General features: G+C 39.9%; 1 protein-coding gene across 4 annotated transcripts in view; it reads left to right on the top strand.

Moving 5' to 3' along the window:
• Positions 1-15,730, top strand: part of TCF12 (transcription factor 12) — a 141,891-nt gene that overhangs the window by 62,097 nt on the left and 64,064 nt on the right. For all 4 annotated transcript variants that reach the window (XM_035131798.2, XM_035131797.2, XM_060282399.1 and 1 more), the window contains exon 7: positions 10,385-10,449. In XM_035131798.2, the coding sequence (XP_034987689.2) occupies positions 10,385-10,449 (65 nt within the window). The remainder of the gene's footprint in view (positions 1-10,384; positions 10,450-15,730) is intronic.

Below are 15,730 nucleotides of genomic sequence, written 5' to 3'. Positions count from 1 at the left end.
CAATGTGCTGCAGCCCCCCCCCCCGCCTCTCAGATGTCTTTTTGTATGGATTTGCTTGTAGAAAAAAATACTGTTAGTGCTGACCTGGTACGGACTATGTCACTTCTTACATTTTAGTTCTGTAGGCAAAAATGGGAGAAATGCACTGTTTGTGTACAGTTTCTGTTCATTGTTAAAATTCAATGAAAATTTACTTTTAAAAATATAAAGACTTCTATAGAAGCAGCAGGCATGAATGCAGTGTGGAGATGCAAAACATGACACTAACATAAAACTTATTTGACATATCTTTTTCTGTGTGTGCATTGAAAATAAGACTGGATTAATACAAGTAATGGGTGGAAGTATTCCGAGTTTATAATCTTAGTAACCTCACGTCACTTGGTATAGCTAAGTATGGTCCTAGGATTTCATGGACATAAAATTTAAGAGACAATAATTTGTTAGAGGAAGTTTGGGTGGTTAGTGAGAGGCTTCTAGTACAAAGTTGGAAAGATCAATCCAGCAGTCAAACAGTGGACTAGCATCTGGGGAGAAACTTAATGTATAATTGTAAAACAAAGGTGGACACTTGCCTTTCTATCTGGATGAAATATGAAATATGTTCCCATCATGCTTCCTTTTGATGCCATAAATGTGAAAATCAGAAAAGGAAAACAGTATAGTAGAAACCTTCTGGGGATATAAAGAGATAAAAGCGCAATCGTCCAGCAGGTCTGTATAAGTACTCGCACTCTGTCGGCTGGCTGCCAGATTTTACTCCCCCCCCCCTGTCCCGCTCTGCTCTTTTGCTTCAGACATGATTGGTCTAAATGCAAGATGCCACACAGTGGCAGTATGGGGCTACACTGACGAGTGGGCTTTAATTAATTATCTTCGTATATAATAAAAAAATTGCATAGGTACTGCACTAGAAAAGTTGTCAAAATTAATACCGGGTAGTTTGCAGTAGTCTAAGGGGAGGTGTGTTTGTGTATTCACACATTAAAATTTGCCCCATTAGCTCCTCTAGCCTAGTATTTTTTAATGGCTTCTTTGTGTGAAAATGGAATTGTACATGGTTTTTGCTGCAAAATGAATGATCTTGTCACTGATCTTGGACTGAGCAAAATATCCTCCAAGGCAAAATTTTCAGCTTCAAGTTGCTTTAGTCTCCACTCCGTACAGTTTCAACTCCTTGAATTTACTTCAAACTGCATTCTTATTAAAATGCACAACCTAAAATGCTTTCAATAGAAGGTTATTAGAATGCTAGTTTGCATCCTTCAGTGAATGAAATGATGTGTGATTATGAAGTCATCAGGCATGGACCAGTAAGACTCGAGAGAGCCTCCCCCCTCTGAGGTCCTTAGGGTGCCATTGATTGGTGACCATGTGTTTGTGCCCGATAGACTGTGAAATGGTGTGTTGCTACACGGCTGTGTTGCACCTGCGCCCCACCAAGGTGATTGATTGGTTTGGTCATGTGGAATGTTCCCATCTGGTCTGCAGTAATGTGTTCTCCCCCACCCCCAGCAAATAGCAAGTGCTGCCTTAGTAACTATAGCAAGTAGTCGCAAAAGGCTAAGGAAGATGTTCCCTTTTAAAATAGACTAGGATTTCAGGCTATACTTTCTCCCATTTCTTGGTATGCGTACAGTATTTGCTTTTTGGTTTTAATGAAGCCAAAGTCTTAGTATGCGCACACACACTCTAGAAGGCTGAGCAATCATTTATAAATAATAGTTGATATCAAAAATAATTTAAGGGACCAGCATCAGAGGTCTAACCCCCATTTCCACAGAACACTTCTACTGTGTGATTAATTTATCATCCTTAAAACCTCACTTTTTTAATTGGTTGCTTTATTTATTGTTAACAATTTTGAAATCTAAATAGCAAAAAAATATGTGGTTGTCCTAGATTTCTCTCTCTCAAAGATTCATTTATAATATTGGGCAGTCTTGTTTGCTATTTCTTAGTCTCAGTTTTTTCATAATTGATCTATTCATTCCATCTAATGACTAATTACATATCAGACCACTTCATCAGCAGTATTCATCACTGTAGAATGTAATAATGACATTTCAACAAAGGAAAAAATAAATATGCAAATAAGAACTCATTAACATTTGCACGAGCTGTTTGAATAATCACATTGCTTACAAGACTGTAATTAACCGAAATTGATGCTGTGTTCAGGATTTGATGGTGTGTTTTCTCAGCATTTTATTGTTACTACTCTGGGGGCTGGAACGAAGTTCTGCTCTTCTTTGAGCCTCATTTCTGACTTGATATGATGGGTTGTGCCAGACTTTGGGGAGTTTTTAATTCATCTATGACCTACTCTCAATGCATATGAAGATATTTTATTTAAATGGCCTTATTTCTAATGAAGCACTGTTAGACTTCTGTAATTATGCAACACCTATGGGGAAGAAGGAACCATGAGAATTAGAAAGTGCTCATTTTTAACACATTATATTGATTTAGGAGTATTATTTGCATGCAGTATATTATGCAAATACAGATTTGTTCAACAAAGTGATTTTGTGTCGGGAGGTTCTAGTTTAGTGTAATTGAAAATCAGTTGCTTAGGAAAATTATAAAATACATAGTCATTTCACAGCAGTTTCACTTCTTCTGTTCTTCATTTTTGTGCTGTGTTCATGGCTTTTGCCATAGCTATTGTTTGTGTCAGGTTTTTTTGGATGACTGCAGATGCTGATTATAACAAGTTTAAGGAATTTTCTTTGTTGAATATTTACCCATGCCATATGGTTCGACACAGAACATTAACTTGACAGGGATAATACATTGTAGTATATGGAGACAATTTTGCCTGCAGCTTCACTATTACTCATTCTGGTTGGGGGCCACAAATACAGAATTCAGTTAACATGCAGATGAATTTGCTTGACAAGAGTTGCACTTCTAATTTTTGCCATGTAATTGGAGCACACCCTCCTGTTTTAAGGTAGCACCAATAGTAAACATTGCATTCACTGAGAGGAAGAAATATACTTATCTAATAGTGGATTAGATCAAATATAATGCCAACCCTTTTCCACCTTGCTTCACATGCTCAAATTTCTCTCCTTATTTCTGATTTAGTGACAAGTCTTAGTTTGTTGATGCATTTGAACTGGACAGACTCTGTGTCATGCAAGCCATAGTTTTCCTCCTAATTGTAGCTTACAGTCTGGTTTGCTGGCAAACAATGGTACTCACAAACCATAATTTGACCAGTTCAGATGTAAGAAGTCAGAGCACTTGAAGGCAGAGGGCAGTGCATACATACAACTTGTCACTATAGACCAGAGATTTCCAAACTTTTCATGTTGCTGACACACATGCATAATTTGTGACACAGTAATTCAGTTTTACTAGCAAACAAACCCCTTATAAAAGCGTGGGAAGCGTTTGGACGGCACACCTACACACTGCAGCCAACACACTAACGTGTTGTGACACACAGTTTGGAAAGCTCTGCTATAGACTATGATTGATTTTTCGTCTGAACTGCCCAGTAAATAAGGTAAAGCTTCTGTATATCCCATATACACCCTTCTGAGTTTCAGTTTCTATAAATTTTAAAGCTATCCATTTCATTCAACCTAAGAAGTAGTGAAATCCTTATATTTTAGTGCAGTATGTGACATGCATCAGTAAAGCCTTATGTCTGAATTAGTCTTATTTTAATCCAAACTCAAGTTCAAGATAAGCAGGTTCCTGGAGATTTTGAAACATTGTGTGCAAGCGCTATTGGTGAGCACCCACCATTTTTTTCATGAAGGTTTGCACAGAAATCTTGCTGAAGTAATGGAGATAGCATTCCAGGGAGATTTTGCTGTATGTATGGAGGTGGACTGGTTTTAGCCTTTCATCAATCACTCCTAAAACATTGGCATTTAAGAATACTGTTACTAGTTATTCCAAGTTCAACAGTCATATAACTATCATTATAAACAAACTAGTTAATGCTGCATGTAAAATCCAGTAGCAAAGGGTTGGTTAGCATCTCTTCACCAAACAAAGCTAAATGCTGCTTATGCTTTTTAAAATTACTTGAATCAGGTTGTGGCCCACAGCTAGGGATGCTGAATTAGTCCAATTCTCCTTTAAAGTCATCCAAGCTATTAGTTGTCTCTGCCTCCTGTGGACGTGAGTTCCATAGTTTAACCATGCACTGCATGAAGAAGTTTTTGAACAATACTGGCCCAGACTAGTATGATGTTTGAAGCTGAGTGTCCTCTACAAACTTTTCAGAATTAAGGGTGTAAAGGAGATAATGATGGTAATGTTTCTGCCTTTGCTCTGAGCTCTTCCCCCACCCCCAAATACTTGGGAACATGCCCTGCTGTAGGGCAGGCAGGAGGAAAACGTAGTGATGATGCCCCTGAAATGCTCCCCCTGCCCCCAAACACCTCAACAACAACCAGGAAAAAGATGATCGTTATTATTGTCATCAACATTATGGTGCCTCTGCACTAGACTGCACCCACAACTGTGAAACAATCCCTGCTGCAGGGTAATGAGAAAATGTTGCCATATGCAACATCCCACCCAACATCCCACCCTCATATTCAACCGTGGTTTTTCCCAAACAGCTGCATGCTCCATGTACAGGCAGGCAGCAAAACAAACATAGCAAGAATTGCTCCTCCCCCCCCCACCCCAATTTTAAAATAAATTATCTCAAGCAGCTGCCTGCTGCCTATTCCATGTGAATGGCAGGCAACAAAACAAACAGGGCAATAGACAGATGGATCCAATGACTTGAAAATAAGACAAAAACAGTTAAAGTACACTAAAGTGAAGTGGGAAAAAGTAACTCTTTAGGACCCCAGCGGTTTCTATTGTCCAAATAATTCGCTTGTCAACCACAGCTGTGATTTCATTTATTGGCTACAAACACTGACAGGCAGGAGCGGCTAAGCCAGTTCATTTTGGTTAGAAGAGCACCTATATATTTTGTTTCGCAACCTTTTTTCTAGGAGGGCTAGAAGCTTCATTTTCTTTAAAAATGGAAGCTCAGAGACTGAGACTCCCACCTGAAGGCACCAGAGAAAATCTTCGCGGACTATGGTTGGCAACCACTGAAATAAATGTTACAATGATAAGAGGGGAAAGCTAAAAAATGCCCTAATAACTGAAAAACAAATTGGGAAGAAATGCAGTCAGCTCACAGATGCTCCACAAGAAAAATAAAACTAAATTCACTGTAAATTATTCATGGCAAATTATTTGCTTTGCTCTTCTAGACATTTAGGGGAAATGGAACTGTGGACCTCTGAACTATTAAGCAAAGTAGAACACTAGTTATCTCTTTTGTAAAATCATCACATATAAAAGTAACCAACACACAACTAAAAGGTCAGCAAAAGGAGGGTATTCAAGTAACAATATGCTTACAACCATAATTATTTTTATTAAGCTGTGAAAAATAATTATACCTTAGTTAACATTCTGCATGTATTTAGTAACTGCTTATAAACTGCAGCAATCCAGGAACATGACCACCTGGGAAGAGAATGTAATTAAAATGATAATAGGCCCAATGAGAAGAGAGGGTATTTGCTCATCTTTGGCCCAGGGGAAGAGTACCCGATAACAAATGCCTCAAAATGTAAACAGCACAACAAATATTTTGAAATATTCATCCTGTTGGGAAGAAGCAGTTGTGTTAAGGTGCAACATTAAGCAGAAATAAAAGCAAGGGAACATGCAATCCTACATGCCCTTTTATAGTCCGATCCTTTACTGCTAGTGAGTTTTGTTTGATTAGCATTTTCTGCACACTGGCTAGAAAAAAATAGGCTGCTCAAATTTTAAACAAGCAGGTATTGGAAAATGAAAACTATTTCAAACATTCAGGTTGCACATGGTACCTGTCCAGTATGTTATCCTTCATCTCCTCTAACTTAGCTCAAGCAATCCATTATACTTTAGCATCTCATGCATTTTGGGGGGGAAATACCGGTATGTGGTTTTTCCCTGCTCCTAGATGCTTATTGGTGTGTATGTGAAGTGGAATATGTTTAGGAGAAGATAAATGAACAAAAGAAAAGCACCAAACGCCATCCATAGTGGCCAACCAGATATCTATGGATGCTCACATATACGGTATTATAAAACCGACATACTGCAGTATTATTTTTTCATATTGTTTCAGTAAATGAAATCGTCATATATTGCATGTAAAGTGCTCATACATTGCTTTGCTTCATTCTGGAAGATGTAAGACTCAAGTCATTTGGATGTTTAATGTTATATTCTGTATTTGCTTTGCAATCAATAGTTGAATTCTTGAATAGTTGTGAAGTATTTTAATTCCCTCCTTTTTTTAAGGAAGGCCCCCCAAAATCCAAAGATGTAGTGTGCTGATTCCCCAAGACTTGAATTTGCATTAAATTTAAGACTGTAGAGTCAGCATCAGAGTAGTTTAACAGACAGTGCCTATAGCTCTCTAATTTATACTAACATCACTCTGTTGAAAAAGCTTACTCTATTACATGCAGGGGTATTCTTAATTTTGGCACTGTGATAACTTGCCCAACTCTTTGTGGTACTGAGATGTGCAGCTTCAAAAAGACAGGAGTGCTCATTCAAAACAAAAACACAGTGTTTCGCCTCCTGATGTTACTCTTTTATTCTCTGCCTCTTACAGCAACTTTGAATGCCCCCTCAGTAAACATTTACACATCACCCTGCAGTCCACACCATTTCATTCAAAATACTGTACGGTGAATGCATTCATAAATGATCTGGGGTTGAGCAGTGAGAGTCAGATTTTCAGGTGACTCTAAACTGTTTAGGATGGTGAAAATCTAAGTAGGGTGTTTCCTTACATTCTTATGCCATATATTGTGTTATAATGGTGAGATGCTAAAGCAGAGGTTTTTGTATCAATCTAGTGTGTATTCATCATAGCAGGAATGGGGATTCCCCCCCTTTTTTCCCCTTTTTTGAGGGTTGCATTTATTCTTGTCCAACCCTTTAGGGCTGTATGATAGCAGTGGAGATGACCAAATAAGGGATGTGGTCATTACACACACTCAAACACAGATAACTCCCTCTTGGATGGAGAGAGGGGGTTGCTGAAGTTCCATTCTCCACGATCCTTCCTACTGATACAGTTTCAACAAAGCTGACTTTCCTTGCCTTTGTCAATGGGGAAGCCACTGGCAGCAGTGTTCGGCTGTCTACTTCCGCATCAGTTTGGATGTTTTCCATGTGCAGGCAGAAAACACCAAGCATTGAGTTAAGATCAGAGCAGCTGAGAGAGGAAGAGAGATCACTACTGCCATCCAATGCCTCCTGAAGTGTAGAGAGGCAGGGTTTTCTCCCAGCACTGACTGTGCTGACCCTGCTGGACTCTGTGCAGGTGCCATTTTTCCCCAGTGGATAGTCTGCCACTGTTGCTGCCGCCACTGATATATGTAGGAGGGTACTGGCAAGCCAGTTTAAATGATTAAGTAGACATAGTTCATGAAAGCTTTAGTTGCATATTTGATTTTGTAATGGAAGGAGAGGCACTGCCATTATGGGAAGGGTGTGTATTTAATATTTCTCTCTCTTGGAAGAGCGAGAGGGTTGAAGTGCCCCATCACTTGTTTGCCAGTGCTCAATGGCAGCCTATTGCTCAGTGACTGAGCCAAGATCACCTAGTGAACTTTGTGGCTAAGTGGGAATTTGAACCCAGGATTTCTTGGTCCTGATCCACTCTACAAGATCAGGCAGGACTTCATGGCAACCCAAGGCAGGAGAAGAGTGTGTCCTGTCACAACAGTGCTGCTTACATCTCCATTGCATTAATACATAGAAGGGCAGCAGCCACTGCCATGAAACCAGGCAGTCTCATGAAGTGGGATCAGCTGGGGATAAAGAGTACACTGGGAAAACCTTCTGCCCTCAACTTCGAAGTTGAGGTGGGAAGAGTGCTGTGGCATTCAGGTCCTGTTTGTGGGTTTCCCTAGGCTTTTGGTTGACCACTGTGAGAACAAGATGCTGACCTAGATGGGTCTTTGGCCTGATCCATCAGACACTTCCCACATTCTTTTATTAATAATGCACCACTTTCATTAAAAAAAAGATTCCATAAAATATGGGGTGGAGGGGGGGAAATACAGAAAAATTCACTACCAACTTATTTCTCATTGCTAAAAATGGAAACAAGATTTGAACAAGATCAAAACAACCAGTACTTGTTATCAGTTCTTCAAACTCTTACAGATCTCAAGAGTCTAGAATATAACATTGGTGGGCAGCTCATGGAATTGCATATCCATTACCAGGAAGGCCACATGCTGCTCTAAAGATCTTTCTGGGAAGGGAGCAATTAGAGAACAAATAAATCTTTTGACCGTATAAAATTACAAAACAGTAACTTGTATAATGCAGTTTCTAACTCCTACCTTTCATGGGCATACACGCTTCGCATATGGCATGCCGTTAAATCTTTCTTCAAAAATAGCTGGCAAGAAAATGCTGCAGGAAATTAATGTAAATGGTTTCCTATACTTTAGGACAAGTAACAACTTCAAGCAATTAACAGTCACCTTGTGGATTCATAGCACCCCCTGATGTGATGGTGGTGGTTGTTCTACACTGTACACTTGTTAAATTGGCTTCTGTGTATTGAAGAACATGCCTGGGATGGATAATCTATGACCCTCCAGTTGTTGAATGGACTCCGAACTCCTATCAACCCCAGCCAGCATTGTCTGAAATGATGGGAGTTGTAGTCCAACAAAATCTAGAAGGCTCCACATTCTCAATTCCTGTTACAGAGCTTTGATGTCAAATTACATTGATCTGTTAAGAGAAACCAGATGTTTGCATTTTTGTAGGGCACTGAAAAAAGGAGGGTACTGACATACCACACATACAAAATTTGTTTAACTGGAAATTCTTCTAACCACCCCTAAGAGTTTTCACACACTAGCGAGTTGGAAGTACACTCTTCCAAGAATAAAAACTGCAGACAATAAGTTCCACCCCAAAGCCAGACCTTGCCTTCTACTGAAATAGAAGTATATTCTATCCGGAGGAGGAGGAGGAGGAGGAGGAGGAGGAGGAGGAGGAGGAGGAGGAGGAGGAGGAGAGAAGAAGAAGAAGAAGAAGAAGAAGAAGAAGAAGAAGAAGAAGAAGAAGAAGAAGAAGAAGAAGAAGAAGAAGAAGAAGAAGAAGAAGAGTTTGGATTTGATATCACTACCCGAAGGAGTCTCAAAGCGGCTAACAATCTCCTTTCCCTTCCTCCCCCACAACAGACACCCTGTGAGGTGAGTGGGGCTGAGAGACTTCAGAGAAGTGTGACTAGCCCAAGGTCACCCAACAGCTGCATGTGGAGGAGTGGAGATGCGAACCCGGTTCCCCAGATTACGAGTCTACCACTCTTAACCACTACACCACACTGGCTGTTGATGTCCCATGTTTGAGCTGAATCATCTCAGATCCAGAATTTAGCTGGTTTTGCAATGAGGTTATGGGTCTAGTTGTTCTGGCCCTTGGAGTTACCTATTTCAGAGTGAATCTGTACTGCCTGGGAGCGCAAAGGCCCAACGGAAGCAGTCTGTAAATAAAGGAAGTCACTCTTTAATATATTTTTCGGGAGGTGTTCTCCCACAAAGTTGTAGAGATGTAGATTTCAGCTTGTCCTCTACCGCAGCAATTTTTCAGTACTTGTAATTTAGTCTTGAGCAAATATTTTGTTTATAAACCCTGCCTGGAATATTGCATACTTTAGTCAAAGCTGTTTATCATTTGGTATAGGGCTTGTTATTTACAGGAAAGAAAATTCTGAGTGCAGTTAACATGAGCAGCATGATTCATACTGCTTCAAACAATTTTGCAAGCTAGGTATTTTATTTGCTTGGTCTCTTGACAGTTGCTGGGGGCAAATTGCTTGAGCAGAAAATTGGTAACTTTCTTTTGCTTTTTTAACAGTAATGTGTCCGTTTTTCAAGTAAGCGATAGTGAAATATGTGTCAGTCATATTAACCTCCCAAGAAACTCCAATTCTATGTTACAAGAGGGATAGATTATCTAGGTCTCAACCCCTGCATGCCTTGCAGTCTTAAGCAACAATTTGTAAATAACATTTTTTCAATATCAAATAGCAAAAATAATTTCATACTTGGAAGGCATCAAAAGCTAGCATTTTTCATTACAGGTTTAGCAAGTGTATCAAATTTATTTTTTCCAAGTTCCTCATTTTAAGCCAAAGTGTGTAAATTAATAATTGTAGTTTTTGCTTCTGATAAAAAAATCAACCTTTTTAAGTATCAAACATTTGTACTTGTTTTCTTTCATGTACACTTTATGCTCTATTGATGTATTGTTAAATCTCTACTCATTAGGTTCTCTGCATGTAGGCAGTTCATTTTTATTTTTAATTTTATAGGAAAGACATCAGAAAGAACTCCATTTCCGTTGTTTGGTCGAGAACCCGGACTCTCAGGCTGTCAGGTAAACGTTTTAGTTTTAAAACATTTCAGCAGCTTATTAGAACTAATGCTGTTAGTGTTCCTGGGCATGCAGAGATAATGCAGATGGCTTGTGATTGTATAGGACCTGGATATGTATGTTTGAAGTTAGTTTTCTGCTCTGCAATTCTCCCATTTTATCAATATATTGATATACTGTATCGATATATCCATATAGTATATTTATCAATATATCAATATCATGCCTCTATGATGTTCCACCTGCAGGTCCTGATTTTCTAAGCATGGTTAGGAGATTGGGGACATGCTATAAAGTCTCGTGTTGTATCTCTTTCTTGCTGTGGTTTGCTCTAATCATGGTATCAGTGCTGTAACCATGATGTGTATCAGTGCTAAGTAGCAATGGAGGCTTGGCTCTTAGGACAAATCTGGCACTGCCCTCCCAACCTCAGTTTGCCCTGAGCCAATCCCCACCTGTCTGCCTTTACAACCAAGGGGTGGCTCTGCCTGCCATTTGCTCTGGCTCATTTCCTGTTGGTTTTCCAGCCTTCTGCTACACTCCTCCCCCTCTGTGAAGCTACAGTCCTCCCCCTCTATCTTGTTATCTTTTTGTGCAGTAGCTTTTGTAATATGTGTGCAGTCATCTGTATTTTTGAATTTTAATACAGTGGTGCCTCGCAAGACGAAATTAATTCGTTCCGTGAGTCGTTTTGTATTGCAAAAAATTCATCTTGCAGTTTTCCAAGGTAAACAAATCAAAGCAAAAAAAAATCAAAAATCATCCGAAGCATGGCCATAGAAAAATTTGTCTTGCGAGTCAACAAAAAGATCACAAAACGCTTTCGTCTTGCGAGTTTTTCGTTGCGTGAGGCATTCGTCTTGCAAGATACTACTGCATTGACTGAAAGCTACTTTGTGAGGGTAGTCATACTAGAAGGCAGCTTATAAATTTGTTAAATAAATAATATTTTATTACTATAAGTATTAGAGTTTATTACTACAATTTAATATTATAGTTCAGGCAATCTGCAAGTTGTCTTGTTCTCCAATTCCACGACTGCTAGGTTTGCCTCAGAACATAAGGTTAAATGCTTCCAAAGTTTGCTTTGCAGTGCTTCTGTCAACAAATGATCTGTGTTGCACATTTTGGGCACTCTCAGTTTGCAAGGCAATAGTAAGTGGCACTGCCTGAGACCTTTTGTTGTACATCGCCAAGGATCTGGAGTGAGCATGTGCAAAAAGGCATGCCTGAAAGATTCTTTTGCAATATACAAAACAGATTTGCACCACTGAAATTTCTCAGATCTGTATGTAGCAACGATATGCTTTCTGTATACACCAATAGACAAATACATGATGCTTAGCATCAAACAGCAAAGGGAAGCGAATATCTATCTACGTCAATAAGACTGAACAGTCCTTGAAACGAGGGGCTCAAAAGTTTGCCTACACACACCCTGAGACGGATAGGGGAAACAGGGAGGAGTGCATTTAAAAGGGCAGCGGGCAGCTACAGCTCTTCCTCTTCCTCAACCTTTGTTCTAACAGCACAGTATTCAAATGAATTGGAAAAATTAAGGGCAGTTTTTACTTTGGAGTCGTGCAGGGCGGCTTTTATAGCCCCAAACCCTCAGTGCCAGCCAGATGATCCACACTGTGGCAGGAGAAGCAACATTTCACTCAGGCAGCAGCAAACTTACTCAGGAGTCAGGTAGGGAAGCATTCTCACTTGTGCAGCAGCACCAGCAATTTTAATCTCGCAGTTCTTCATGTGCAACAGCAGGATCTCCTCCTGGGGTGCCTGTTGGTGCCTGTCAGTCACCTGCGGTAGCCCAGGCTTCTGCTTTCCTGATGCAAGCCCCATCTCTTGCCACCCCGTGTTCACTCATGCTTTGCCCCTCCACCATACACCTGGCCACCTGTTCCTCCCCTCTCCATTGCATGCCTCAGCCCAACAGATAGCCCAGAACCAGCACAAGTTGATGCTGGGGGTGGCTGAGACCTGGAGTGCCACAGCAAAGCCCAGTGCCATCCTTGTGCTAGCTGCTGCCACTACTACCAAGGAGGAAGTGGTGATCCGAAAACTGCAACAGCGGACAAATCATGTCATGTTTCGTGTGAGGTGGTGCTTCGTATGCTGCCCGTCTCGCCCTCACTCTCCGCTGCCGCCCCAAACCAAGGCAGGACACCCAGCGCAACATTAGGCCCCAAGCCTCCGCTGCCCTCCACAGGCGCTTCTGGCAGCGTGGGACTGGAGCTTACAGGCAGTCAGCATCATCACACTCTGCCTCCTCCAGGATGCGGTTCTTCCCCTTGCTCCTCTTCCAATTGGTGGCTTAGGTGTCACATTTCAAGCAGGGGCAGGAGGGAGGAAGCTATGGGAATGTTAGGGATGTGGATTAGGATATATTATTAGATAGATCCTATCCAAGCTTGTGTTAGCAAGCTTCCAATATTAGCAGAGTGACATTCCCCTTTTGTGCGCAGCAAAGCATGTGCGTTAGATTCGCTAGAATCTCTATAACAATATTACACTTTATAGTTCAATATTACACTTCCTGGCAAAGGTCCCCTTTGTCCCTCTTAAAAGAAATACACAACACAGTGTTTATAAAATAAGATAGAGTTTACTTACAGTTTCATCCTGAGTTACAGCATAATCTCAGAAAGGCAGGCTTGCTTAGAAAAGTTACAAGTATATATACATCTAGAGACTACTTAGTAAAGTAAGACTCCATTTGGTCTCACTCTTGGCTGCAGGCCTAGAGTGAGAACCATGCTAACTAGAGATTCTCTGGAGATGTGTTCCCATCGAAGGAGGAAGTAGCTAAGAGAGAGAGAGTGATTGCAGGCTAGGGCTTTTGTCTAATCCAACTCATTTGCATGTCTGAGGGAACAGGAACTGACCTGTAGTCAGGTGTCCCTCCAGGTGAGTTCCTGTTAGTGGACACTCTAGGAACTGTTGTGACTTGTCTGCCCCAGTGTTCCATCCCACAGAAGCGAGTTTGAACAACGGCAACACTGCACTGTTCTCTGCTCCTTCCCAGCGCAACTTGATTTCGCTTTGCACAAACTCTCACTCTCCTACCACTGTACCCACCTTCTACCCTCACCGTTTGATGACGATTGCAAAAATGGAAGAACTGTGTCCCATTTAAAATTAAAACGGGACACTATTTACTTCCAAAATGGGACGATTCCATTTTTTATGGACAGGAAGAAATCCTATATTGGACACTGCCTTTTTGTTGATTCAGCCTAGATTTGCATTACCCTTTTTAGCTGCTGCATTCCATTGCTGACTTTATGGTCTGCTAAAACCCCTAGATCCTTTTTCTGTGTGTGCTGTCAAGCAGGTGTCATCCATACTATATTTGCACATCTGACTTTCATACTTTAAATACTTTAATACTTTCAAACATTAAACTTTTTATTGATCTCTGTTGAAATAAGTTTTGTTAGTTGACCAGTTCTCCATCCTGTCAATATCTTAGATCATGTCTGGTGTTTGCAATGCCTCCAGAATGTCCCAAGATTTGATGTCCACTGAAAATTTGATGATCACCTCCTCCACTCCATCCAAGTCATGATATAAAGCCATTAAATCACACCATGCCCAGAACAGAACTCTGAGGCACCTCCTTTAGTGCATATTTGAGGCACTTTTGACTTTGATCAGGATTTCCTTTTCCTCAGTATCGTGATGTGGTCACCTCCACCCAAGGTCCCCATTCCTTTCATCTCATCAACCGTTCTTCTGGCCGATGGAACTATCAGCAAATCAAGAATTTATTAGACCTTTCATTCTTCACTGTGTGCTTTCCAACAGATCCTATTTATTTTTAAGTGCTATGCGATCATGTACCTCGCTAATGACTTGTTAGCACAATGCATTTAATGAAAACTTTATAAGACAAACCACCAGAGAGAATTCTAATCTATCTCATTTTCTGGCAGTTGCTATTGATTACTCATTCAAGGTTCTTTTGTTTTTCACTATCTAATGATATTCTCTCGAGTGAATTCTTAACAACCTACAGATAATTGTGAGCTTATTTCTAACATTTCCATGCAGAATGAATTTGCAATACATCGTATAATATAATTTCTAAATGTCATTATTCCCCATGTTTGATGTTCCTATGCTTTTATTTTTCAAAAGGTAACTTACATTCAACAGTTTAAAATGCAGCATTTATATTTTGTATATATTGGGTTGTATTCAGTGTCGGTCTTACTCAGAGTGGACCTGCTGAAGTTAATAGACATGAGTAACTCAGATCCATTAATTTTAATGGGTCTACTCTGAGTATAACTTGGTTGGCTACAACCCACTACATTTATATAAAACAATGTATATCACCCTTCATTGTTTATTACTTTAAAGCTACTCCCTCTTGATTATTTTCCTATTTTATTGTGCTCCATTTTGATAGCTGTTTTATGAATGGCTTGCTATATATGCTCTTATATATTGTATGATGCTCTATTATTGTAAGCCACTTTACACATTAAAACAAAGCAGATTGTAAGCTTATTCATCGTATTAGATTTCATACAGCATAAAACAGGTGAAAACCCAACAAACGATATATATTTTTAGCAATAGGAGTGACTGTACCCCTAAAACTATATCCAAATTTTGTATCCCTTGAGTTCTGTGCAAAATAATGGATAGAACAAAGTTTCTTTTGCTGCTGGATGGATAGCCCTGCACCTCAGTGGATATTGTGCGTGTTTTACAGTGGAAGAAAAAGAAGACACAGTGTTCTTTAAATGACAGGTGTATCTTAGCCCCCTCTTTGGGGTATATGCCTCATAAGGCAGCTTTCATATGCAGTGACAAAATGTGACAAAAATACAACAGAATTCTATTAAAATAGTAGATCATTATAAATATTTGCTTAATAGAATGAAGTCAGTAGCCCTCCAGTCCACAGAATAAGCCTTAACACTACTCTTGAGTGGTCTGTGGCTGCAGGTTCTGTGGATTTCCAAACTCTATCCTGAGTATTTTAAATATGTAATTCATTAATAGCTTTACTTGCCTTGCCGTTTCAATTAAACATGTTTATTTGGAAATGGATGTCAGCACCTAGGTATTTTAAATAGTTTCTGGCTGTTCATTGGTTGGTGAGTAGTCAGCGCAGTATTTGTGTAGTCACTGACTTTTTTCTTTGGGTGTCTGTTGGAGGTTATTTGTGGATTAGCTAGGTATATTTGAATTAGCTTACAGTAGTGAGTGCTTATTACTGAGGACAGTAATCCAAGCAGTGATAGTCAGTATTCCAGGAGAATTGCCT

Source organism: Zootoca vivipara, chromosome 14, assembly GCF_963506605.1.
Source record: "Zootoca vivipara chromosome 14, rZooViv1.1, whole genome shotgun sequence".
In the NCBI taxonomy this organism is placed as follows: Eukaryota; Metazoa; Chordata; class Lepidosauria; order Squamata; family Lacertidae; genus Zootoca; species Zootoca vivipara.
Note: the sequence above shows the minus strand (reverse complement) of the source record. Positions and strands in the feature narration are given on the sequence as shown.